This window comes from Aedes albopictus, chromosome 3, assembly GCF_035046485.1.
Source record: "Aedes albopictus strain Foshan chromosome 3, AalbF5, whole genome shotgun sequence".
NCBI classification, from domain to species: domain Eukaryota; kingdom Metazoa; phylum Arthropoda; class Insecta; order Diptera; family Culicidae; genus Aedes; species Aedes albopictus.
The window spans coordinates 115,046,207-115,073,691 of record NC_085138.1 but is presented as its reverse complement, the minus strand read 5'-3'; the positions used below and the strand labels follow the sequence as shown (position 1 = coordinate 115,073,691).

Here is a 27,485-nt window from a genome sequence, read left to right as displayed (position 1 = left end):
TATTTCCAATTTTTTCCGTGGTAGAAAATGTTTTGAAGTTTTTTTTAATCATTTTTCTTGAAATTTTGTTTAAAGTTGGTTTCTGTAAAACAAAAAAAATCATATTTTCGTCTTAACACTCTGCAGCACATACATTTAAAAATTGTTTTTCGGGATAGCGGTTACGCTACAGTTGATGGTATTTCGGTTCGATTTGGTCGCGTCGTGATTCCCCATGTGCAGCTGAAACAGTTCATTTAACAGTAATCTGCTGTGGCGATGCCAATCAGCGGCTAAATGCCTCTTTGGTCCCCGTTGAGTTGGAGAACAAAAGCACTGGACACTTGAATGAATATTTATCGGTGAGCGTGTTCCATATAATTGAAATAATTGAAGGTATAGAATATAGAAATTAAACATTATTTTTTGTATATTTACTCAACAAATATTGAAAAGCTCGTCACGTCAAGTGTAGACCCAAATTCCAGCGTCTCTTTTTGTTGTACCCAGGTAACCATGCCTTTGAAGTTGTACGTATTGCTTGTATAAAGCATTACAAATATTGACATGTATTACTCTATATAAACCATTAAAGTTGAATTATAGTGGGAAGTGGCACCACTATTGTTGAATTACGACTATGCCAGTTTAATCGTAACTCAACTACACAGGTATACCTCGATTTAATGGACATTTAAATTTTTGAAATGTCTATAAGAGTGTGATTTTGGAGGCAAAGTGAAAAAAGCCGCTCGTCGTCGCCGATTTGGCTGTGCTCATCTTCATACGGGGCGATTTATTCATGCCCTCATTTTCAAGAGATGTTCATGTAAGTCATATCAATGTGGAGGACGTTTTAACAGGTTTAAAAAGTTTGGACGCTTCAAAAGGATCAGGACCGGACGGAATTCCCCCAGTATTTATGAAAACTTTTGCAATTGAGTTGACATCTCCTCTATTTAACATGTCCCTTGAATTATCTGCATTTCCCAGTATTTGGAAAAACTCATTTTTAATCCCTATATATAAATCGGGATAAAAGTCCGACATACGAAATTACCGTGGAATTGCAATTATTTCTTGTATCCCAAAACTGTTTGAATCCATTGTTAATAAAAAAAATGTTTAATCAAATGAAGAACAGAATAACGAATTCTCAACACGGGTTTTTCAAGGGCCGCTCAACTGCAACTAACCTGCTAGAGTTTGTAAATTTCACAGTAAATGCTATGGACCACGGCAATTATGTAGAGGCTCTATATACTGATTTTAGTAAAGCTTTTGATCGCATAGATATCCCTTTATTGCTGTTCAAACTCTCAAAAATAGGAATTGATGATAAACTGCTTTCTTGGATTCAATCATATTTAACAAATAGACAACAAACAGTACGTTTCGAAGGTAGAAAATCTCAACCCGTTAATGTAACGTCTGGTGTTCCCCAGGGTTCACATTTAGGTCCTCTTCTTTTCATTTTATATGTGAACGACGCATATTATATATTCAAGCATTCAAAGATATTAATTTATGCAGATGATATGAAGATTTTCATGGAAATCAAAAGTGAAGAAGACACTAGTATATATCTAAACGAAATACGCTTGTTTTACTTATGGTGTAATAAAAGTTTGCTTCAGTTAAACGTCAAAAAATGTAATTCTATCGCCTTTAGTAGAAAAAGGAATCAGCATATAACTAGTGTGACCTTAGGGGATCAAATCGTTGAACGATGTGAAAGAGTTAGAGACTTAGGTGTGATCTTAGATACTAAAATGAGTTTTATCGATCATTACAATGCAATAATTCATAAAGCTACCAACATGCTGGGGTTCATAAAGCGATTTAGTATCAACTTTAACGATTCATACACTATCAAAACATTGTACATTTCTTATGTGAGATCGATTCTTGAATATTGTAGTATTGTTTGGTCCCCATTTATGAAAACTCATGAAGAACGCATAGAATCGGTGCAGAAGAAATTTTGCTATTTGCTCTACGTAAACTGAGATTGACAACTTTTCCACTTCCTTCTTATGAATCACGTTGTATGCTAATAAACATACAAACTTTAAAGGAACGTCGTAAATATGCTATGATAACATTTGTAAATGACATTGTTTCGCAACGTGTAGATTGCAGCAGTCTGCTATTCTGTTTAAATTTTTATACTCCGACTCGACAATTAAGAAATCGAAACATATTTGCGGTCAGTCATCATCGTACAAATTATGCGAAGTTCAGCCCAATCAATAGAATGATGTTAATTTACAATAAGCATTACGAATCTATCGACTTGACCATGTCTCGCGTAAAGTTACAACAATATTTCAACTCTGTACGATACAATAGAATATAGAACAAATTATGTATGTATGTATGTAGTCTACAAACGGTTGACGAAATAAATAAAGAAATAAATAAATAAATAAAGTGTGATTTTGGAGGCAAAGTGAAGAGACCGCGTTTTTTTTTTTTTCATTTGGACCGGCCGCGTCGTCGTCGTCGTCAATTTGAATGTGCACTCGTCGTATCCGTGTGTAGTTGTAGCGGTTCAGTGTGATTTCGGAGAAGAGGCCAGTTAGTGGAAGATGCTGCAGCACATACGCACTGGACACTTCAAAGGATGTTTATTGGTGAGCTCGTTACATTTTATCATAATAAATAATGCTAAATGATGTATAAAATTCTGCTTGGTTTTTATGTATTTATCTAACAAATATTGAAAAGTTCGTCACGTCATGTGCCGGCGCTGGTTCCCATTGCACATTCAGTTGATAATAAATATTTTTCTTTCATTTTTTGCATTTACACAAAAATTTGAATGGTTCGTCATCTTCGGTGTCGACATTTGTAATATTTTAGTCAAAATGAATAAATACTTAAGTCAAAAAGTAAAGGTGTCATGATTCACATCACTTACCAAAGTGAATCCAAATCATGTGACTCTCCCCCTCCCCACTAACAAAAACTTCTTCCCGTGACAGTCGTGGAGAAGATGAGGTGATCTCGGTCTCTAGTAGCAACGTACGTCACACTAACATTCCTTTCCTTCCTCGATGACCGTAAGGACGTGGCCGGCGCCGTTATTGACAAATAAAGTTTGGAATTCTCGAACTGTGCACATTGAGAGCGCTAGTTACTCCCAAGCTCCGTTTGTTGGTTCCTTGTGCAATTTCGATTGTTCTGGTCAATCACGGAGTAGCAACTACGAATTGTACGGTCATCTATGCTCAAGCTCATTTCAATTTTTGAAGCGTCTATAAAATCACATTTTACAGTAAACCGGAGCCAATTTTTTATGTATTATTTTTATTAAAATGGTGTACCAAAATGTACCGAAACATACAAAAGCTGCATAAAAACTGAAAACTCCCAAAATATGTAAGGTTGATTCATAAGCCAATATTTTGAGGAATGTACATACACAATGACGTTATTTGCATAAATAACCCAAAAATCTCAAAAAATTCAGAAATTCATTTGTAGATTCTTTTGAAAATGTCTCCGAGGATTTATTTATCCTGGAATTTCTTTACAAATTGCTCCAAACTTTTTTTTTTTTCATGAATTCCTTCTAAAGTTCCTCAAGGAATTCCTTCGGAAATTAAGAGAGATTCGTGACAAACACTTGATAGAACATGGTTACCGGTTGAACTGTATTTGTTGAGCGATCTTTCTGTACGAGTAGTGTAGGTTTGTACCGCTATCCGCTCGGTCGTCTTTTGTTGCAATTCTGCGGTGTTGAATAAAAGTAAGTGAAACCAGAGCTTTCAACTTTATTACGACAGTCTCCGAAGAAACCTTCCCAAATTAAATCATCATGTTTCAAACTTTTGACGTTGAATAACGTCCTTCGGTAGCATATAGGGGTGTAGCTTCAGAAAACCGAAATTTTAAGCATGTATCGAAAAGTGGTTAGATTTTGACCGCTAATTAATCTGTCGTTTCTTGATGGATTTTCATTTTTTTTTTTCAGAAAATCTTCCATGTTACAAAGAATTCTTCTACGAAATCTGGCACGAATTGCTTCACAAATTCTTCAATGATTTTTTACTCCAGAAATTTTTCTGGGTATTTATTCAGAATTTCTTCAAATAATCTTCTAAAAATATTCCTTAAAAAAATCTTTCAAAAATTTATTTGATTGGGTTTTTCCAAAAAAATCTTTGGAAAGAGCATTCCTCTCAAATGACCTTCCAAAGCTTTATTTTAAAACTTTCTCCGGGGTTTGCTTTAGAAATTGCTCCACGGATTTGTTTTCCAATCTGAATTTCTGTCAGAAAATCTTGCTGCGATTTTTTTAAAAAATCTCCCAGGGGCTCACTTGAAAAAAAAAAAAAGAATGCTAGATCCATTCGGGAATTTTCTGCGAGATTGCCGTAGAAACTGCCCTAGGGGCTCCTACACAATTTTTTTCGAAGGGTTCTTTCAGAAAATATTCCATGACTTTTGTTATAACTTCGTCTGATAGCTTCTTCAGAAATATATTAGGATTTTCCTTCAGAGATTTAATTACCAATTCCTCCAAGGATTACTGTGAAAGAAAAAAAATCACAGATTATTTGACAATTCTTTCATGCTCCCTTGCTGAAATCCATTCTAGGTTTTATTTACAATATCTTGCACGAGCTCGTAAAAAAAATCTCCCAGGGATTCTTTAAAAAATCTTTGCGAGACTCCTACGAAAACTTCTCGTAGATTTACTTTAACAAATCATTCAGAAAATCCTAAAGAAATTCAGTCAGAAATTCTTTCTCAAAATCTCCTAGGGATTCCCTAAGATTTAGGAATATTCCTTCAAAAATTTCTTCAAGAACTTCTTCAGTAAGTCTTGCACGGATAGCTTCCATACATGTTGCATTGATTCCTTTAGAATATACTTCAAGAATTCCTCTCAAAAAATCTAGCATAGATTGCTCCGGAAATTCATTCAGATTTTTTTTTTTCATTTAGATTCCTTCGGAAATTTTTAAAAGCATTAATCTAGCAAACCTTCCATGAACTTTATCAGAAATACTCAATGCATTTTTTTAGAAAATTATTCACGGATACATTCAGAATCAGAAATTCAGAACTACTTTAAAAAAAATTCAGAAGCTTCTTAAAAAAGTTCCTCCAATGATTGCTTTAGAAATTCTACTTGAGATTATTAATTAAATTCCAAAGACTTTTTCACATTCTTTTAGATGATTCTTCAAACCATTTTTTTTCAATAAATTTCTCCAAGATTTTTTTTAAGAAAGTCTCAGATAATCCTCCAAGGACTCATTCAATTTTTTTTACAGATTTTTTCAGAGATTCTTATAAGGATTCTCACGAAAAGGCTGGACGACATTCTTGCAGAGATTCCTGCAGAAGCTCACAAAGAAATTTCATCAGAAATTCCGCCGGGTATTCCTCTATGTATTTTCTCAGAAACGCCTCCAGGATTTCCTCCAAGAGTACCTCCAGGAATTTTAGTATGGATTCCTCTTGGGATTCATTGAAAAAATTGTTTAGGATTTTTATTGGGGAATTTCTCCAGGATTTTTTTTCTCAATAACCTCAAGAGGTTTTGATGGGTGTCCCATCAGGGGTTTACATGTGTTTCTTAATTCAGCTATTATTCCTGGAATATCTTCAGAAAATGGATTCTCAAAATATTCCTGTATTTATTACAAATTCATTTAGAACTTTCTTCAGGTTTTTTTACTTCCTTCTGAAATTTCTACAATCTTTAGAGACTGCTTCAATATTCCTAGAATTACATCTTCAATATTCCTAGAATTACTTCAACCATGACAGAATTGGAATTATTTACCACCAGAGAGTAAAAAATTCGAAGATTGAAAGTGAAGATTGAAATTCTCATTTTTTCATTCGTGTATGGCCACATTCATTGTCAGCTGAATGCCTCTCATTTATCATTCAATTCTCTGTCACGAATATTTTTTCACACGTCGTAAAATGTTCAATTTCTGTTAACAGACGCACAATCCGACTTAATGGACAAGTAGAGAACATAAATAATATTCTAATTAACTACTACACAACAGGTTTGAGGTAATTGGAAGTATAATCGGGAGTTACGGTCCAGTTTTATTTCTCATTGAAAATTGTCAGTGACAGAAAAATGAATGAATAGGTGAAAAAATTCATTCACCAAAATGAATTTTATTTTGATCCCTCAGTTGTTAATCTTCAAAACTCACGTTGATTTTCACTCATTGAAAATGAAAATTTTAAACTCTGTTTACCACACATCTTGTCAGTTATCTGTCGAAGCATTACAATAACATTTTATGGAATTTGTTATAAATTTTGGAACTTAATCAGCTGAGTACACTCCAAGTTAGTATAAGACACTTAAAAAATCGATATACATTACAATTCTCGGTGAAGAAGTCATGAGGAATCGCCAGAAAATCACCCCATATGCTTCGCTCATCGTAATCATCGACAAAGTGAGAGATATTTATGAAAAATGAAGTTAGAAAGGGAAATATGAGATTAAGGTAAATATATAAAACTAAGTATGTCATGAGGTATGCTTTGGCGCTATTATTGGTGCCCACAAAACAATGTATTGATATAAAGTGCTCCGTGTGTCAAAAGGTTGAAAATCCCTGCATTATAAGCCTTCAAAATATAAACTGCAGATTTTAAACTGATTGGATATTGAAAATTGTACTATAAAAAAATGTACATAAAATCGAGGCGGAACAAACGTAGCGCTGCATTGCTGGGATCCATCGACAGGAGCAGACAATCGGGCGCCGGTTCAACATTCGTCGACTTGAAGACGCCGTGGTGAAAAGGTCCTTCGTCGAGGACACGGTCGAGGAGCTAAAGAACCGTGCCGCAGATATTCCAGCAGGTTGAAGTGTAGAAGATCAATGGAGCTCCTTCAAGAACGCCTTCATCGGCACCGGCGAGAATAATTTGGGTGAGCTACGCACCCGGAGAAAGCAGTGGATCACAGATGAAACCTGGAAGAAGATAGAGGAGCGAAGAACGCCAAAACCGCGATAGAGCGAGCGAAAACACGAGGAGCCAAAGTCATAGTCCGTCAGCGCTATTCGGCTCTCGAGAAGGAAGTGAAAGTCGACGAAGGCGAGAAAGCCGCAAACATGGGCGACATCCGTCTCCTCTACGATGTCTCACGTCGCCTTAGTACCAAGATGAATGTCCGTGAAAGACACGCCTGGACAGTTACTGACCGACCCGGCTGACCAGTTGAAACGCTGGTTCGAGCCCTTTGGAAACCTTTTTGAAGTGTCGATCACGGCATCAACACCTCAGCATGATCCGCCAAGGGTTCGACGCATTACCCGTGTCAACACCGAAGCTCCATCAGTGTAGGAGATATAAACAGCCATCCATAGCATGAAATCGAACGGGGCTTCAGGGGTCGATCGCATATCAGCTGAGATGCCGGATTTCAAGAGGAAACCGCGACATTTCTGGCCGACTGCAGGGCGTCTAAGTAAAGGTACCCAAAAAGGGTGACCAGACTGTATGCGATAATTGTCGGGGCGTCATGTTACTGTGTATCATTATCAAAGTCCTGTGCAAAGCGAACCTTAACCGGATACAGGAGAAGATTGATGCAACTTTCCGACGGCAGCAAGCAGGATTCCGTGCCAGACGATTCTGTGTGGACCATATTGTCACTCTCCGTATCATCCTGGAGCAAATCAAAGAATTCCAAGAGTCTCTCAACCTGGTATTCATTGATAACGAAAAAGCTTTCAACTGTCTCAATCACGGAAACGTGTCAAAAGCCCTCGGGCGCAAGTGTTTCCCTGAGAAAAGCATCGGCCTCTTTGAAGCACAGTACAGGGCATTTTCGTGCAGAGTACTGCACAACGGTGTCTTGTCGACGAGATCCGGGTAGGCGATTGATAGTCAACCAAATCGTGGGTTGCTGTGGCAGCCCATTACCATGGAGCACCTAAATTACTTCGAATTGGCTGATGACGTTGCTCTCCTAGCTCAACGGCGCTCCGATATGCAGAGCAAGCTCGATGATCTTGCCAATCGCTCCTCAGCGGAAGGTCTTACCATCAACGTCAACAAGGCCAAATCGATGAATGTAAACACGGTCAACCCTGCCAGCTTTACGGTAGCCAGGCAATCAGTGGAGAGTGTTGAAAATTGAAAGCTTGACAGCTCTTGACAGCCAAATGACGACCGATCGACAAAGGTGCACGGATCAAGAAGGCGAGGGCTGCTTTTGCGAGTTTAAAAATGTATGGAAAAACAACCAGATTAGTCGACGCACCAAAATCCGAATTTTCAACTCGAACGTGAAATCTATGCTGCTATACGCCAGTGAAACCTGGTGTGTATCAGTGGAAAACACTCAACGGCTGCAGGTCTTCATCAATAGGTGTCTGCGGTATATAATTCGTGCATGGTGGCCTCACAATTGGATCTCCAACGTGGAACTCCATCGTCGATGTCATCAAAAGCCAATAGCGACAGAAATTCGAGAGCGAAAGTGGAGGTTAAAGGCTATTTTCCTGCTTACCGTTCTTCAGGTTATAGGAAAAGCTGCAATTTAATGTGTCGTATGCATGGGTTTGTTTCCTATCTACATTTGACCACTTCCGGCAGGACACACGGAGCCGGTTCCGGAACACTACCGGTTGTTTTTTTTTTTTTTTTTTTTTTTATCTGTATTAACGAGATTTTTAGCCCTAGGCTAGTTCATCTCGGGACCCACGCTTTACTTCCCTTCCGAAGGAAGAACTCACATTTTGCGAGTTTTTGTCGGGAGTGGGATTCGATCCCAGGTCCTCGGCGTGATAACTACCGGTTGTCTCTGCTGTGATCTAAAGCTATTTTCCTGCTTACCGTACTTCAGGTTATCGAGAAAGCTGTTATTTAATGTGCCGCATGCATGGGTTTGGTTCCCATCTATATTTGACCACTTCCGGCGGGACACACGGAGCCGGTTCCGGAATACTACTGGTTTTCCTAAATATAGTCTGCTTCCATTTTATTGCTAACCGTTCATCAGGTTATCTATGGAGACGCGATCTGATGTGTCGCATGCATGGGTTTGGTTCAATTTTATATTTGGCCACTTCCGGCGGGGCACCCGGAACCGCTTCCGGAACACTACCAGTAGTCTCTGCCGGGTCAAACGCTATTTTCCTGCTCACTGCTCATCAGGTTATCGAAAAAGCCGCTATTTGATGTGTCGCATGCATGGATTTGGCTCACTTTTATATTTGGCAACCTCCGGCGGGACATCCGGAACCGATTCCGGAATACTACAGGTTCAGATATGGACTGAGAGTATTTTCCTGCCTTCCGTTCGTCAGGTTATCGAAAAAGCCGCGGTCTGATATGTCGCATGCATGGTTTTGTAGCATTTTCATATCTGGCCCCTCCCTGGGGTACCGATCCGGAACACCTAAATGGCCATAACTCCGGAACGGCTGAACCGATCTGAACCATTTTCAATAGGAAACAATGGGACCAGATTCCGCGTCGAATGAACCGTCGGTCATAAAAACCGGTTGAGGTTTACTGCCAAAAAGTGATGTGAGTTTATTTTGTACACACACATACTCACACACACACATACACACACACTCACATACATACACACACACAGACATCACCTCAAATCGTCGAGCTGAGTTGATTGGTATATGTGACTCGACCCTCCGGGCCTTCTATCAAAAAGTCATTTTTGGAGTGAACATATAGCCTTTCCAGTACACTTAGTGTACGAGAAAGGCAAAAAACAGAATTATTATTCAACACTAGGTACTACGTCTATGGCCGTCATGGTACAAATACAACGCCTGATCATAGCCCAATTCACTACAGCGTTTATGTATTTCGAAAGATGCTCATCGAGATAGACCACCGAGTTTCCCATTCGCATTCCAATCACATTTCCACTCTTTTCATCGATAATATAATCAGCTATCACATCGGAAAACGATGGGGTTTGATTTGTATATGATGTCACATCTCCTCCAGAACTATCACTTTCTTGCTCGGGTTTCAAATCTTCATGCATTTGACAGCACAGCCCTCCATTGCGCACCCATCCACTTTTGCACTTGTGATCCGAATCGATCACCACAATTCCCCGATCACGAATCGCATCCCGTGCCAGCGTCACCCAACTGCAGCGCCACAAATTGCCCGACAAGTTCAAAATCAACAAATTCGGAAACACGTCCGGGAATCTCCACACGAACTCCAGCCGATTGTCCCAAATGTAGAGTTCTTGAAGAGCCGGTAGGGTCAGCCCTGGCCGACTGGCAATCGTCGTCAGCTTGTTGTTCGACACATCCAACAGTCGGAGCTTTTCATTGCCCTCAAACCAATCCAAACTGATGTAGGTAAAGTTGCAGTACGCCACATCGATCACCTCCAGTGCTTTCAAGAACTGAAGACTCGGCGACCAACGGGAAAACACCGACGATCGCACGAATATGCCCTTCAAACTGTGATTGGGCTCCGACACGGCGTCCAGCGTAACCAAATCCGTGTTGATCGCCCGAATCCGTTCGATGGACGAGGTAGACGGCAAGTTGATTTCCCGCACGTGGCCGTTACGGAACGTCAACTGTTCCACTTCTTCCGGTAGCAGCTCGAACATCTGCCCCCCAAAGTAGGGAAAGTAGCCGCCACGAAACTCCAGTTGGGGGGAGTTGGGGATGCTGTTCTCGGCTAGGTCATCCAGGTCACTGTAGTTGATGTTCTCGATGGTGCAAATTCCAAGCATACGAAATTTCCTGTTGTCTTCGCAGGTGAATTTGGCTTGCGCGAGGGTTCCGGTGCAAAACAGTAGAATGGTTAATCTAATGAGAAAAATCGGTAATTAGGATAGATTTCCCATCGTAAATATGATGATCGTGTACTTACAACCACTTCGTGTCCATGATAATGATCAAGATCGCACGCTGCGAACATGCGACTGTTCAGTAGGTACGTCCGCATAATAATAGTTCGTAATGGGGAATTCGCTGTTTGTGACCTTCGCGAATCAAGAATGGCGTCAACAACAAATCCATTGCAAATGTTTTCACTGGCATGACAAAAAAAATGGTTCATTATAGTACAGAGAGCAGTGTGATTCATAAACAAATGTCGTATATAGAATGATGAATACAACTATATGGGGCAACTCATACAGCTTCTATGTAGACGAACGCTGATAACGGAATGGATTGATACGTTGATGTTACCTGAAAAAATAATAACAGTGTGATTAAATGGCCATTACTGGCTATTCATGAGCAGTGTTAGCGAAACGTTTAAATTTTGACTGTTCAATTGCTCAATGTTCATAAACATCAACATCTTGTCTAGTTTTCCCTGGATAGCAGTGCATTTTAAGTACCAGTAAAGAACAAATAGTTGACGAACTTTTGATTGCAAGTTATTGGCGGGATCTCGGAATTGAGTTGAGAAGGGTTAGAGGTTTAATAGTACGATACTACTGCACAATATCTTAACCCACTCTTGAATTGCTCAAATTTCATAAAAAAAACTTTTCTACGTTAGCAAAAAAAGGGATTGTTAGAATTATTCATTGGCTTCATTGGATGAGCTTATTCTCTGGAAGAGGTACAAGAGAAGGGTTTTTTTTAATATTCCAAACAAGGTTTTCAAGACGGCCATCTTCGCTACATCGTCGGTTACCGGATGATTATCTGTATTTTCTTCACATTTATTATTTCACAGGAGGATGGTTGGTTATTCTCCAAAGTTTTCCTACATGGATTCCTATGACTTCTAGCATGGCTTCTAGCGTTGTGCCTCCCATAAAGCTCACCCGAACATTTGTTTACAACTAACGATACCAGCTGGAAGCGGTCGTGGCGATTCATCTGAAGAACATAAGCGTTTGAGAGTTAAGACAGCATCTGAATAAGCAGGCCAAATCACGAAGCCTGGATAAACCTGCCTTGGTGTAAAGGCAGCTTAACACTGTAACATTCGTGTGACTTTCGGTCACCTGGGTGCAGAGCCGTAGCGTGGTCCCACGGCGCCCTTGGCAAGCATCCAGATTGGCGCCCCACGACAATTAGACATTATTATTTTGATAAATTTGTTTATTCAAAGTTATGAGTACGTTTTCGAAGTTTTCAAAGAATATATATAAGTACGAACACATTTTGCATTTCAAGACTCATACTTAGACCAGCACAATAGTTTAAAATGACATTTAAGATTCTTAACATGCATGATGCATACATTTCTTAAGGAAATCTTAGTTTTTTTTCGGATTTTTTTCAAATGAATTTAGTTTTCAAAAATACTGAATTGAATTTCAGGAGCTTTCAGAAATCCTCAAACGTTTTTACTATTTTTGGCTATAGCTTCAACTGGTTTTATCAGAATTTTCTAATAACTTCACCAAAAGTTTCTTCTGAAGTTCAATCAAAATATTTCTTGGAAAATTTTCAGAAATCATTAGACAAAAATGGAAATGAAGTAATACCAGGAGAAATTCCTGAAGGAATCTCTATATGAGTTTTTGTTGAAATCTCTGGAAGAATTTTTGCTGGATTCATTGAATGAAATCATGAAAGAGATTGTGGAGGAATTCCTGCATTTATCCGGAGGAATAAATGGTTAAAAACTTCAAGAAATTTAAATAAGCATTCTAAATGGAATTCATGTAATATTTTTTGCAGGAATTCATGGAGCAATTCGTAAAGAAATGCCTGATGAAATGCCCGTAGTAGTTTGTAGAGGACCATTAGAAGAGTTGAAAAAACTTTTCAGAATTTTTGAAGGAATCTCTGAAAAAGTTTCTTAAGGAATTTTTGGAGGAATTTTTGAAGGAATCTATTAATGGCTTTCAGAAGAAAGCTTTGGAAAAATTTTGGATGAATTCAATGGCAGATTTTCTAACGGAAAAGTTTTCTAGTGAAATTCTAGCAGAAATTTATGGATCAATCCCTGATTGAGCATGGTACAGTTTCATAGAAGATTTTATTTCAAAAATCCCTAGAAGAATTTCTGAAAGAATTCATTCTCATAGGGACTTCTGAAGGAATCCCTGGAGTGATTTCCAATGGAATCTCTGCAGGATTTTTCATAGGAATCCATGGAGGAATTACTAAAGAAATCTATTGAAGGGTTACTTAGTAATCCTTATAGACAGTTTTTGCAGGAATCCATTGAAGGAAATTATTAAATATCCATGTAGAAATGTCGAGAGGAATCCTTTGACTAATTTCTGAATAAATTCCTAGATAACGTCCTAAAAACTTCCCTGAAGGGATTTCTAAAGGGATTCTTCGAAAATTTTTAATAAGAATCTCCAGAAGAATTCTATATTTGTTTTTAATATAAGAATTTGAGAGAATTTCTGGACAAATTCTTTGAATTTTTTTTTAAATCCCTTGAGGAATTTCTGTAATAGTTTTTGAAAGATTTTCGTAAAGAAGCCCAGCAAAAAATCCGAAGAAATACCTGGTGAAATTTATGAAGAAATTGCCGAAATAATTCATTTGTTTGAAGGGAATGAACAGCATCGTCTGAATATTTTTCATTTAAAATACTTGCTGTAATCACTCTAAAATATGTCAATGAATAAGTTTCCAGTAATTTTCAGAGACAAACATTTACTAGAATTTGAAACTTATTGATTTTGCTTCGCTCGTTAAAAAACAACTAAAATAATTTCCCAAAATAAAAAAAAAACAAGCTAAATTCCCAGGTAACATCATGATAAATAATCTAGAGAATTCCGGAATGCTGGCTTTCTCAGTCTTGGGTAAATCAAGAAAGCCAGCATTCCGGAATCAATATATTCCAGTCGTACTCACCCAGCACAATCTAGAGAATGAATTTTTGAGAATAACATAATGTGAAAAACACTCGAGCATTCTTAGATATTTTGAAGTCTTGGTAACATACAAGAAAACTATAGCATCATAATAGACCTTTTTGGCGCCCCTTAGAGACTGGCGCCCTTGGCGGGGGCCAACCTGGCCAACCCCACGCTACGGCTCTGCCTGGGTGCTAGCCGTACGTAACAAACTAATCGATTATAGATGGTTTAGCCTTCTGTTCACTATTTTAAATACACGCAAAAAAATCTGTTCCGATATACGTGCACTCCCAATCACGGCAACGGGAACAAACGTGAACTATGCATAGCAACGATAACAACAATAAGAAATGTTCACCGTGAACTAGATTTCACGTTTTCTAGATCGCCCATATTGACAGCTGGAACTAGTTCCAGTTCACGCTGTATATTTGCTTGTTCTCATATTTGCGTTTGTTTGTTCACGTTTATCAGAACGGTTTTCTGAGCGTGTACGCTCCTCTCAATTTCACAAACGACAGAATTTTCAGTCGATCATCTGTTCTTTAGTAGAACGCACAAGCTTCAAATACCATAATCAGTGTGCCGTTTACCGTAACACTCTAGACGCCGCCCACTGAATTCCATAATGAGCAACAGGAAGATTTGTTGATGATGATGAACCTGAGGTTGTTAGGGAATATCTGTAAGTAAATAGAAAATCGTGTTAAGTACTGTTCCTTTGAATTCCACCAAGAATTTGCATCCTTTGACAGATACGTATTTCGACCACAACTGTAACGTCATCTTCGGTGTCTTGTACAAGTCAAGTACAAGACACTGAAGGCGACCTTACAGTTGAGGTCGAAATACGTACCTGTCAAAGGATGCAAATTCTCAGTGGAATTCAAAGGAACAGTATCTAACACGATTTTCTTTTTACTTAGGAGGATTTGTTCAAATGCAGGCCAAAATGTTCCACAAAACATCACAAATCTACCAAATTCAGAAATTGTATTTGATGATGTCTTTAGGTATAACATATTGATAGAGATATAGTCTGCATCTTGGTCACAAACATATTAATACTTTGGAAATAGTCTAATGTTGATTGGATTGTTCTCACTTCGCCTTTTTTCCACCATACAAGGCTTCATCAACCAATATTGGTCGAACAACAGCTGTGAAAGTCCATTTGATATACAGGGGATGGCCAAAATGTTTGGGACAGGCAACTTTTTTTCTTCCACAAAAAAATTCAACATGCTGTAACTTGTTATAGAGTGCATCAAAAAATCTCAAATTTTGACTGTTTGTCAAACTATTATATGTGCATCATTGGTACAAATTTGGGCTTGATTGAGTATTTTTTCGCGAAGTTAGAACCGTTCGGGTAAAACACTATTATTTAGACAACTAATTTTTGAACTGTCATATCTCGGTAACCAGTGAACCGAATTGAATGAATTTTTTAACGTTTATCCACAATATATTGATACTTAATACAACGTTATAAAATGTAATATTTTCTCACGGCGAATTAAGTTATACCGGGTTGAAATTTTTACCCATATAGAGGAAAATAAATCAAATTTACAATACCACACAAAAATTACTAAATATGTCCTTCCTTCAATCTTAATAGGCTCTAATATATCTGATTAGAGATAATTTGAGAACAGAAGTGGAAAATATTTGGATATCAACACTAAAATTTATTGACTTTGATGTAAAAAAATACATTTTTTCGAGAAAAATCCAAAAAGTGTCTTTATTCGTAAAATCGTACTTTGACTTTAAATGCTTCATGTTTTATCGTTTATTCCAGGCATACTAACTGACTTGTAAAGCCGGAAAATGGCAATAAAAGAAATAATTTCCATTTGCTATATTTGGATTTTAGCCATTTTTTAACAAAGGTTTCTTAACTCAATGTGTTGAGGTTAGTTTGAAATCAACTCCAACGTTCTTTACTTGTTCCGTCACATTGACTCCAGGATCAAAGAACATTACTATGATTTCACCTTTCCATGAAAAGAACAATACATGTTTTACTCGGATTTACCGAAAGGCCATAGAGGCTGTCCATGAACCACGTGGTAATTTTTCTGGAGATTTCGACCCCCTCCCCCATGTGGTCTTTTGTTCATACAAAAAAAATGTATGGACCATGGTCTTTGCCTCAACCCACCCCCCCCCCCTACAATGGCCAAGTGCTTTATGGACCCCCAGGTAACCAATAAGCAGTTAAAATGGCATTAATTTGGAACTGTATGCGCCTTTAATTCAAGTAATTAAATGCTAATCTGCCGTAAATGCGCCATTAGTACTAATTAAATGCAGGTTTTGGCCCGATATACAGCTGATGAAATGCTTATATTTCCTATCCCCTATCAGATTATCAAAAATAAAAACAAAACATTTCCCCTGCCCATTTTACGGCTTCCCTTTCTCTTCTTTTCTCTTACTCTCCCGCTGTGAAACTTTTGAGGCTTGGGCACGTCCTGATTTGTTGTTGCGGTTTTTTGCTGCTTTCAGCCAATTTGGGATTCGATCCCTCGATCTTCGGGCTGACGATGGTGCTGAACCGCACTACAAGGTAAACTATAAATGATCAGATAGAGCGCATTGGACTTGTGATCTATTTAAGGCATGAGTCGCATCGTTATGCTATGAGCTCGGCAGGTGCTGATAATAAAATCGATCATAGAAAACCAACCATGTAATTAATTTACCAATGCATGTTTTCCCATTATTGATTTTATTCGTTGTTACATATGGTGACTGCGAATGATGATGACTTGTACAGACGCGGCACGTAAATTAGACAGTAAAAATGTGTTGTGGTTTTAGCATCACTCATCTCTCTTAGCAGTTTCATGGCAATAAAATAGCAGTTATGATGCCTGTTGACCAAAATATACCGTGCATTTGAAATGCTACGAAACTGCTGTCAGATTTCAAGTAGCATTTGAATTGTTAATATAGGGCAGTTTAGCAGTCGAACTGCTATGATATGGCAGTAAGCAGGCCGAATGCAGATATAAAACATAAATTTGGTTTATTCAAATGCTTTTTGGTTACCTGGGCGGCCCCATACTGGTGACTCTAACCCTCAAGAGCACTTTGCATTAGGTCACATACACAACTAGGTAGTCATCAGCAAAACCATAAGTAAGAAAAGCGCCATTATTGGCTTACCTTAATAGCGTATCTGCTACCAGATTCTACAAAAGTAGTAACAAGACTCCCCCTTGAGGGCATCCACAAACATTCAGCTTCCTAACCGCTGCTTGACGCAATGTCGAGAATAGATGTCGGTTTTGAGCTTTTGGTGAATCCAATTGGAAATCATTGGAGATATTCCATCACTCCGTGTGGTTGCCAATATGGCATCGAAGGGCACGTTGTCAAAAGCACCCTTGAGTTGAAGGCCTCGATATCTAAGAAAACACTCAAACAAGATTGCTTTTGAGTGAATGCTTTCCCGATATCGAAAATAACTTTGTGTATAAGAGTCACAGTGGCCCTACCAGATCGGTAGATATGTTAGATATGTTGGTTCACATGAAGGGGCATGGTAGCCAAATGAACATCACGGATGTGGTAATCGACAATGCGTTCTAAGCATTTTAAAAGAAAAGATATCAAACAGATTAACCGGAATATGTCGCACGTCCCACTTCCGGAAAAAAAAACTTTACAGCAATATCCCGTCAAGTTTTGGGAATATACCCTGAAGCCAAACTTCAAACAAGTAGTTTTTTTTTAAACATGTTTGAAATATTCAATAAAATCCCTTCTGAAGCAAAATATGATATATCTCATGTGCTCCAGGAGATTGGAAAGGAGCAAAGCTGTTAAGTGTCGATTCAATCGGTTCTACAGTTACAATCCTCCAATCCGAAGCCAGAGAATCATAACGTTGGTGTGCTCACTGTAGTTGAAAACTGATGTTTTGTGGCTTCTTGGTCTTGAAAAAATCAAAACGATATTATTTTATTATGTCCGACGTTTCGATCCGCTTGGGACCGTCTTCTGGGACTTATAATCAAGGTTGCAACCATTCATTTTCAAAAATTTACATTCATTTGCTATTATCTCAGTTCAGAAGCATGCTATCGAAAAACAATGTATGGATGAATTGAACCTTGTAGTTTTATCTGAAAGTTCGCCGAATAGCATTAGGGTCGCACACGCATACCAAAGTCGTGAGAGAGCTGTGAAGGCAACTCTCCACGCGGTGAATATAAATTTCATTCACGCTGTGGAAAGTTGCCTTCACAGATCACTCACGACTTTGGTATGCGTGTGCGACCCTAATGCTATTCGGCGAACTTTCAGATAAAACTACAAGGTTCAATTCATCCATACATTGTTTTTCGATAGCATGCTTCTGAACTGAGATAATAGCAAATGAATGTAAATTTTCGCAAATGAATGGTTGCAACCTTGCTTATAATTACAGTGTTCTCGTCCAGCGTGGTTCGGCAGAACCTGTAACTGTCGCATGGATAGAGTTATGCCGCACAATCTGATGCCCTACCGAAAAGAAAACTCGGTCCAAAGTTAGCACTCCGGAATTTAGTACCTGACCTGTGAACGATCACCATTGCTTTTGTTTTAATAGCGTATAAATAATAATGAAATAACAGCGTTTTGATTTTGTCAAGACTGAGATTTGTGGCATCAAAGAATCATAACTACAAAAAAAGACATCAGGTTCATCTGAAGGTGTATTATTCACACATCCGGGGAAGTGTGAGCTTAATAGGCATTCCTGAACTTCTTATCAAAGAGAGTGCAATCTGCTTTTGACAAACGAAGTTCGTTCACTCTAAAATCCTCAGTTTTCGCAAGGGTTTTGTTTACCCGACTGACTTCACTGAAACTACAAATGTTTGTCCAGCCAGATGTAGGCCTTGCGAACCGACCTGAAAGCCTCAGATCCATCCAAACGTCGTCTATTCCAACTCTTTCTGCCTTGTTTCCTGAGCTTGGTCAAACCAGAGGTCCACCAAGGGGTTCCTCTTGTGGTCTTCACAGACTGAAGAGGGCAAGCTCCTTCAAAAGCTTCCATGGTGAAGATCGTTTTTTATATCAACGGCATCATCAAAACCATTTGCAGTGGTAATGAATGGTAAGTATCCATGAAATTTGGCCGCAACTAAATTCATAAAGAAATACTAGTGAAATGTTCAAAAGATAAAGATTTTTCATGTGACACATGCCAACAAGTTCACTCGAGACTAATTCTTCTAGAGCAGCACATTATACCTAACACTTCCTCTCTAGCAGATACCATGAAGGTTGGGTAGTTGGTTATGTTATGTAATCCAATATATGTACTACTTAAATATTCTATCAAGCTGGAGCCTCTCAACTTAATGTCTGAACTGCTCCAGGTGATATGGTGAGTATTAGCATCACTACCAAGAATTGGCGGAAAGCATTTTGAAGTGTAGTTTGCGATGATTTGGTTGAAAGCATCGGTAGGGGATGGTTCATCATTCGGCAAAAAAAAACGAATATTACACGTATTTCCTGTTGAGGTTTCCAACAAACACATCAATTGTGAAAGCACATTCTTCTCTGATGGTTAGTTCAGAGCTGAGTGTAGGAATTGCGTTGTTAACCAGCTCACAGGCTCTAGGTATAACACCCGTGTTTACCATTTCATTTTTACTGAAAATAGCAAACACCAGCTGGTACCAGGTTCAAGAGGTTATCTAAATAGAAATCCCCCTTACATAAGCATACTTTTGAACTGAAGCCATTTGCTGTAGTATTTTGCATATACCTGTAAAGATTGATCGTTGCTATTCTTTATGCTGAAGATTGATCTGGGCTATCCTATCCAAACTGGGCAAGAATAAACTCTTTACAATCACAGCCCAACAAAGAACAGCAGCAACAAAATCAGATCGGTATCGATTGTAATGTAATGTAATTCGCACAATGCGAAACCATTGAGGTAAAAATGTAAACCAATCAAAAGCATCTTCATAATCCCACCCTTGTTTCGCCTGAAGCTTGAGACTAAAGAAGGGCAGCTAATTGTCGAGAAGAAATACCTACAAGGTCCATCGCGCTATCACTCCGGGTCCGGTTAGCGCAGTAGTCTAATCTAGTCTAGTCTGGTCTAGTCTAGTCTACACATGCACAGCCATTCATTGAAAGAATCCCGGAAAATGATAGAATCGACTAATTCTACCATTTTTCTTGTCATTATTAATGTTTGCAGTACATCGAAAATGCATTACAAGCATTAAAGTGGCCAGGCCTACTGTGCAGCGTTATTGGTTTTACAATTAAGCCTTCGAATGGGGACATCTCGTACCTACCACTCAGCTTTTAAGAAAGCAAAATAAGAGAAAAATCGATGGGAGTGACGATGCTAAGAAGGTTAATGTCACCCCATGGTCTTTCGCTTCCTGGGATGGAACACAAGTATTTGGTCCGTGTCCTGGCTCTAATGCCTAGGCTTAAGCGCTGTTACTCGCTCTCTCTGAAATGAAACAAACTGGATGCGAGGAAAACCATGCCGTAGCCAAAAACTAGTTTTAGAAATTTATAAATGCCTCCTTAAGGGAAACGTAGTTTGAAACGGTCTCACCCATTTATCTGGAAACTGCTGTTCCTCAGTGTTGACGGAAACATCATTACAGCTCAGTCAGGCTTGCTCCTCGTCACACCTCCTTCGCGCATGCACTCAGTCATCTTGAACATTACGCCGCTTCATCACCCGCAAAATTATAAGTATGAAGCCACATACTCGTAAATCACCAAGCTCAGGACTTTGACCAATCTGCTAGCTGCGGCAGTCAAACACATGGAAGCCCTTACGGATGGTACAACGCTATCAACCGTTTCACTTTGAACACGATACAAAACTATAACTTTTATCCTACGCAATATCTTCTATTTCACTCCGGGTCCGGTTAGCGCAGTAAGGGCAAAATACCATGGAAGGTGCCCTGGTACTCTAGATGTTCCTTTTACGATTATGTTTTTATTATACTCCCCCAAAATTATGTTTTTATTATACTCCCCTATTCCTAGGTACGGTAGGACACTGACTGGAACAGGTGGTCCGTGATGCTATATTTAACCAGTTGAACTTACCGCTGCCGACAGTACACAGCCTATACGATCGGGAAAAGAAGTTAATATTAATGATCATGATCAACTTCACATGGACAGAACAGCTATCAAATACACCAATTTTGTTTTTAGACCATCGTTATATCACTTTATAAATTTGACAGGACTCTATGCACCAATGATTGTAATAAAGGTATGGAGTCCGAGCTGCCCTAACGACCATACTCCGATGTACACGCTTTCCACCTGTTTTCAGTATGGACCCATCCCAACGCTTCAAGCTTTTATGGGCCATAAAACAAGTTGCTCTCATATGATCGCGCATCTACGATTGCATAGCTATAGGCGTGCACGATCAATCTTCGGTTACTCTGCCGATCGCCAGTGTACTAAAGAGTATTTTAGCTAGTGCTGAACTGAAGCTTTGCTTGTACGGACGAAAGACAAGCGAGCTTTTAGCTACTTTTGAAATATAAGACTTAATTGATAGCTTATACCAGTGCAACATTGATGCATCAAGCTCCAACTCGATACTGAAAATAAACATCCTGACAAACACGTATAGGTAGTAGGTTTGGGCCAATTCTAGGGCCAATTATTCTTCATTTCTCGCAGTCACTTGACTTGCTTTTGATTTTGATTCTCCACCTTACTCTATAAAATGTACCCATATATTGAGTGACTTTAGAAAACAGTAAGTAACGTCACTTGAAAAATAATGGAGGTACGTACTTGACGTCTTCGACAAAGTTATTCAAAACAACATTTTCTACCACTGTTGTAAAGACAACAATATTGCATCTCGAAAAATTCAAAAAAATAATTTTCTTTCTCACTTTAACCCAGTTTAACCCTTCCTATGCATTAGGGTCATTTTTGACCCAAACTGTACACTACGTCAGTGAGCTGTACCCGTAGGGATGTATTAGGAAGGTTAAGGAGGATTAACCATTATTCCCAATAGTTCAAGGGAAGTGCGTTATCGAAGGGAAAAACTGCCTAAAAGTCGCCATGGCGCTAAACAGCATGATTAAATCAGCAATTGTGCAACAGACTCGTTGGTTTCTTGCCGTTCAATATATGAAATCATAAAAAACATCATTTCGTAAAAACACCATTTATCGAGAATGGCTTGACGAATCTTAACGAAATTTGGATGGCAGCTGCACAATTTCTAACTGTCCGTGGTACATCTTTCCTTTTTTGATATTGTGCATTTAGCCGAAATGGTAACACTAGTTTACAGCATTTTTGAACTCGGTAAGCTGATGATCATTTTTGGTGTAGAATCATGCCCTGAGCTCGAAAACGCGAAGGAAAAAAAATACAGTAGAGCGGAATTTTTTTCGACTTTCCATACAAGGGTGACGATTTGAAATCAATGTTTGTTCTATTTTTAAGCAAAGTCGCTCACTTCAAACATCTCATTCTCCGTAATCAATGCTCCGATTGAGCTGAAATTTTTACTGTAATTCGCCTACACATGATATGTCAAATAAACGTCGAGAAAGAATTTTTAAATAGGGTTTTTCTTATTGAAAAAAATACATTTCAAATATTTTGTGAGTTTTGCTAAAATTTAAGGAGATTGTTCCTAAAATTCGCCAATATCTTGAAATTCATCAATCTGAAGCAAACACTTGTATTCAGATGATCGAATGGTATTGTATTCAGCTTTTAATTTATGGAAAAAGATTTAATATTGGTTGAACAAAACGCAATATATTCGAATTTTAGTAAATTACATATTTTGAAAAGTTGTAACACTCGATATTGAGCTAAAACTCAAAAACTGGTCTACTTAAAATTTTTTGAAGGTCGATTTCGAAATCAGCCCTAAATTGTGCTTCAAAAATTTTGATCGTTGACAGGAGTTCACGACTTTCGTTTAATTTTGTAAACTAGTGTAATCAAAAGACCACGAAAATTTTCAGTTTTCCAAAATTTTAAATCAATGCCCAGCCCATCCCTTCTCCCAGAATAGGGAGAGCCAAAACTCAAAATTTATGAGCAATTATAAAAGGTGAAATTTGGAGGTACACAGTTTAATTTTTGTCGTATTTTTTGTGAACCTAACGTAATCCAGTTCAACAAAACAATAGAAACAAACAAAATTTCAATCTGACTCACTCAAAGTGCAAATTTTCGGTCATACCAATCCGTGTGGTCAATTATGAATTTCAAATAACTCAACGTACATAAGTACAGATGGGTAAATTATGAGTTAAATTGGGAAAAAAATCCACAGCTTAGGTGAGATTTGAACTCACGACCCTTATTCGCTAGACAAGTGCTTTACCAACTAAGCTACCGAGCCAATTAATGACCCGGCATCTTAGTTGTCATAAGGTTCAATTCCAATCTCATCGATCAATATCATTTTCCCCTAAACCGCAAATATACCCATCTCTGTTGTACACATGTACGAAGAGCTTATTTGAAGAGTTATTATATTAATAGTTATTTGAAATTCAAAATTTCAATATTTTTTTAACTTTGTCAACGGTGACCAGGGGGCGTTGAGAGGGGGAGATCAGTGAAGTTTCAGAGGGTTCCAAGAGGATTCCATTGGGCCTCAGGAACAGAGATGCCAGATATATAGATCTTTCTGTATTATACAGATTTTTAGAGGTTCATACAGACAGGATACAGAGTACAGAAAAAATACAGATTTCATGATCTTGATACAAATTTTTCCTCCACATATTTTTTCCCTCATACATTTATGCAAGATGGAAAATAAAGTAATAAAAGTTATTGAGAGTACAAACCCATTAAATTATCTATATTTTTCACATTTGACCTCAATTTTCAATCATTTCATTACAGGAAATTTTTCTTTAGAATTGAATTTAATAAAACAAATATAACGAAACATAAAACGTCCTAGATATGTAATAAGCATTCGTTAAGGGCGTTTTTTTATGTTTTAATCACGTTGAAATCTTAATCTTGTAAAATAAAACTTTTTAACCTTCACCCAAAATGAAGTTTTTTAGTAAGTTTTCAAAGATTATGGTAGTATAAGGAAAAATCGAATAAACTATATCTTTGCTGATTATTTTTTATGTGTATTGCTGTTTGCTGGACAATTTGCAAGAGTTGCGAATTTCCAGTGGAATATGAAGATGTAAGGAAAATTTAAGCTTCAATACATGAACAATGAAATAAAAGTTGGAAACTTTGCTAAGCAAAAGATGTGGTTTTCTTTATGCTTTTCATTCTTATATTTTGAATGAAAATAATGAGAAAACCTACGAATAATGTTTTCGTTGAAAATTGGAAATAATGACAGTTTTTTTAAAATAATATCGAATCGAACCTGAGAAGAAATAGCCAGTACACACCTTTTCAAAATTGTCCTCCTCCTCTCTTCTTGGCGTAACGTCCCACTGGGACAAAGCCTGCTTCTCAGCTTAGTGTTCTATGAGCACTTCCACAGTTTTTAACTGAGAGCTTCCTCTGCCAATGACCATTTTGCATGTGTATATAGTGTGGCAGGCACGAAGATACTCTATTCCCAAGGAAGTCAAGGAAATTTCCTTTACGAAAAGATCCTGGACCGACCGGGAATCGAACCCGTCACCCTCAGCATGGTCATGCTGAATACCCGTGCGTTTACCGCCTCGGCTATATGGGCCCATATTTCAAAATTGTGTTGAAGATAAATAATCAATAGAGCTTTTGGAAACTACAGAGTACGAATACAACCTGCAAAAATATGATGCATCGAATGTAGCAAAATTAACACTTCATATGTGATGAAAATATTTGAACATTCATGAAGATACCTTGCAGATGAGAAGAAAAGAATTGCGAACGCGAATTGAACTCAGGTCCTTTGGGTGTGAATATCACGCCCTAACAATTTTGCCTATCTTAGCTTGTTGAAGCACAGAGAAAGCGGCATGGGAGGGTTTTTTTTCTAATTTCGGTAAAAGGCGTAGAGGCGTCTAGTGTATGGAACACCGGTAATGGGAAGAGTTTTTTAAAAGAAATTCTTGCAAGGATTTTTTGAGAAATTTCTGGAGGGTATTCTTAAGATATTCTTTGATTAATTTCTCCAGGAATTATTTTGAATAGATTTCTATGGGTTCCTTCCAGCAAGAAAAACTTTACACACTCTTCTGGAGATTTCTACGAAAATTCTTTAGTAAATTCCTGAAGAATTAATTTCTGGGATCTTTGCAAATGTTGTGTGATGCGTTCCACCAAGGATTTCCTGAAATGTTTCTCCAGGTACTTCTTCTATGATGTAAATAAAAGAAATTCGGGTTAAGTACTGCTCCTTTCAATTCCACTAAGAATTTTCATCCCTTGACAGATACGTATTTCGACCTCAACTGGAAGGTCGTCTTCAGTGTCTCGCACTTGACTCGACCGGACTTGACTGAAGTCGAGTCAAGTACGAGATACCGAAGACGACCTTACAGTTGAAGTCGTAATACGTATCTGTCAAAGGATGCAAATTCTTAGTGGAATTTAAAGGCACAGTATTTAACCCGATTAAGTTAAAAGAAACTAACTTTTCTTTCAGAATTTTCTGCTTATATGTCTTCAGAAAGTCGTATGTGAAGACATATTTAAAGAAATTCGTTCAGTGATTCCTGCAGAAACTCCTTCATAGTTTTTTTAGAAAAAATTAAAAAAAATCTTGATAGACTTCTGGAGTAACTCTATCAATGCAAGAATCCTTGAGAAATTTCTGTAGTGATTCCTGGGAAATCCGTGGGGGAATTTCTTAAGAAATCTCTTAAATAAATGCAGACATTGCAGACAAAGGTAGTTGTGGATTTTTTATGAAATCCTTCAATGAGTTTCTAAAGATTTCCTGGAGGATTTTCTGAAGGAATCCTTGGAAGAACTGCTGGAGGTACTTCTGAAGGATTCATCGTAAAAAAAATACGTGCAGTTTATGAAGAGATTTCTTGGAAGAATATTTTAGAGAACCAATAAAAAAATCAAAAAAAGAGATTTTTTCAAGGAATCTTTGAGAAACCTACAAGAACTGGAGACACAAATAAACTTCAAAACATTTCTAGAAAAAAATCTTTGAATAAAGCTTATTAGTAGTTCCAAAAGATTCTCTCAACAATTGCTGCAGAACTAATTGTTGCGAAAATCTTTTGGAAAAAAAAATGAAAAAAAATCCCTGAAGAAAGGTCTGAACAATTCCAAAGCAATGCCTAGAGGAATACTTCAAGGAACTATTAGATAAACTCCTGGAGGAACTTTACAGAAAAATCTTTCGAGAATTTCTTGAGGAATTTCCAAAAAAAATCCCGAGAAAATTTCTGAAAAAATGGAGTACCGTAAACCGGGGTCAAATTGAACACTTTAAAACAACTTTTGCTGTTAACTTGAGTACCAATTCAAATATTGTCAAAAGAATTTCTGAAAAATCAGTACTGGATGGACCTCTATGAAACTACGTGACACAATTATGGTTCAACAAATTTGAACATAAAGTTAAATAACTTCTAACTCACGAAAATTTAAAATACCACTTTGGGGTCAAATTGATCAGCATACAAATAAACATCAGTTAAAATTTGAAATTGCCATTTACCCTTAATTTCGACATTCTGAACACGAATAGCGCGTCAAAACTCTTACAACTTATGAATTTGGCTGTTAAAATGTTAAATTAACTTTTGATATTGACATTTAAACGCCTGAAGGTAGGCAATTTTCTATGAAATAAGCGGGCTCAGCCACATTAAATTACTTTTTAAACAAATTCCAACAGTTTAATAACTGATTCTTACTTAGAATAGCTACATGACACCACTATAAAGGTTCCATAAAAATGTTAACACAGAAACTTCACAGATAATACTGATGGCAAACGATTGTTTTGTACCAACGGTTTGTTCTATTTAAGGAACACGTTGAAAAACCTTAAAAAAAGTAATGTGAGATGAACTTTTTCTTAAAATTCAAAAGTCCTCACTCATCTCCAGGCATCCATGAACTGAATGAGATAAGAACTTGATGATTATAACGACGTATATAAGTTGCTAGAATGGAGTAACAATCTAGTCCTCGATTGATCAATTTCACCCCTCTGATTATTTTGACCCCGGTTTACGGTAATCCTTTCGGTAGAAATCCAAGCAAAAAGTTCTGGAATGGTTCTTGAAGATTATTTTTTAAAATCTCTCTTTTTGTGTGTATTTTAACTTATACTAGTTCTTCATACAAACTGATAGTTTCTAAATTTCTGATAGAATCTCTAAATGTTCATTAAAGAAAAATATCTCCTGGAATGGCATCTTTTCAACATACGTGAGATGAAATTCATGCAGAAACCCCTGGAAAAATTCATTGATAATTTTTTGGAGAAATGCTATAGAAAAACTCCTGAAAAAAATTTGGAGGAATTTCCCCAAAAATATTTCAAAAAAATACATGTATTAAGAAATACAAGCATAGCTTATGTAGCAATCCCTGAAGAAATTTTCTCTTTAATCCTTTAAAGAATCCCATGAGAATTTTCGAAAAAAAATTCCGTGGAACCCGTGAACCAGTTTCAGGGTATTTTTTGAGAAACTCCCAGGGAAGTCCCAATGAATATTCTTGGAAGAATCCCTGGAGAAATTTTCACAGAAATCCAGCGACG

General features: G+C 37.7%; 2 protein-coding genes across 3 annotated transcripts in view; one reads left to right on the top strand and one right to left on the bottom strand.

Moving 5' to 3' along the window:
• LOC109405762 (uncharacterized) overlaps positions 1-27,485 on the top strand; it is a 188,739-nt gene that overhangs the window by 4,032 nt on the left and 157,222 nt on the right. The gene's annotated exons all lie outside the window — the stretch shown is intronic.
• On the bottom strand, positions 9,716-11,238 carry LOC109430475 (uncharacterized). The gene is made up of 2 exons (XM_029876800.2): positions 10,858-11,238; positions 9,716-10,793 (listed from the first exon to the last, which is right to left on the bottom strand). The coding sequence occupies exons 1-2, from the start codon at positions 10,872-10,874 to the stop codon at positions 9,731-9,733; spliced, it is 1,080 nt and encodes a 359-aa protein (XP_029732660.2). The 5' UTR covers positions 10,875-11,238; the 3' UTR covers positions 9,716-9,730.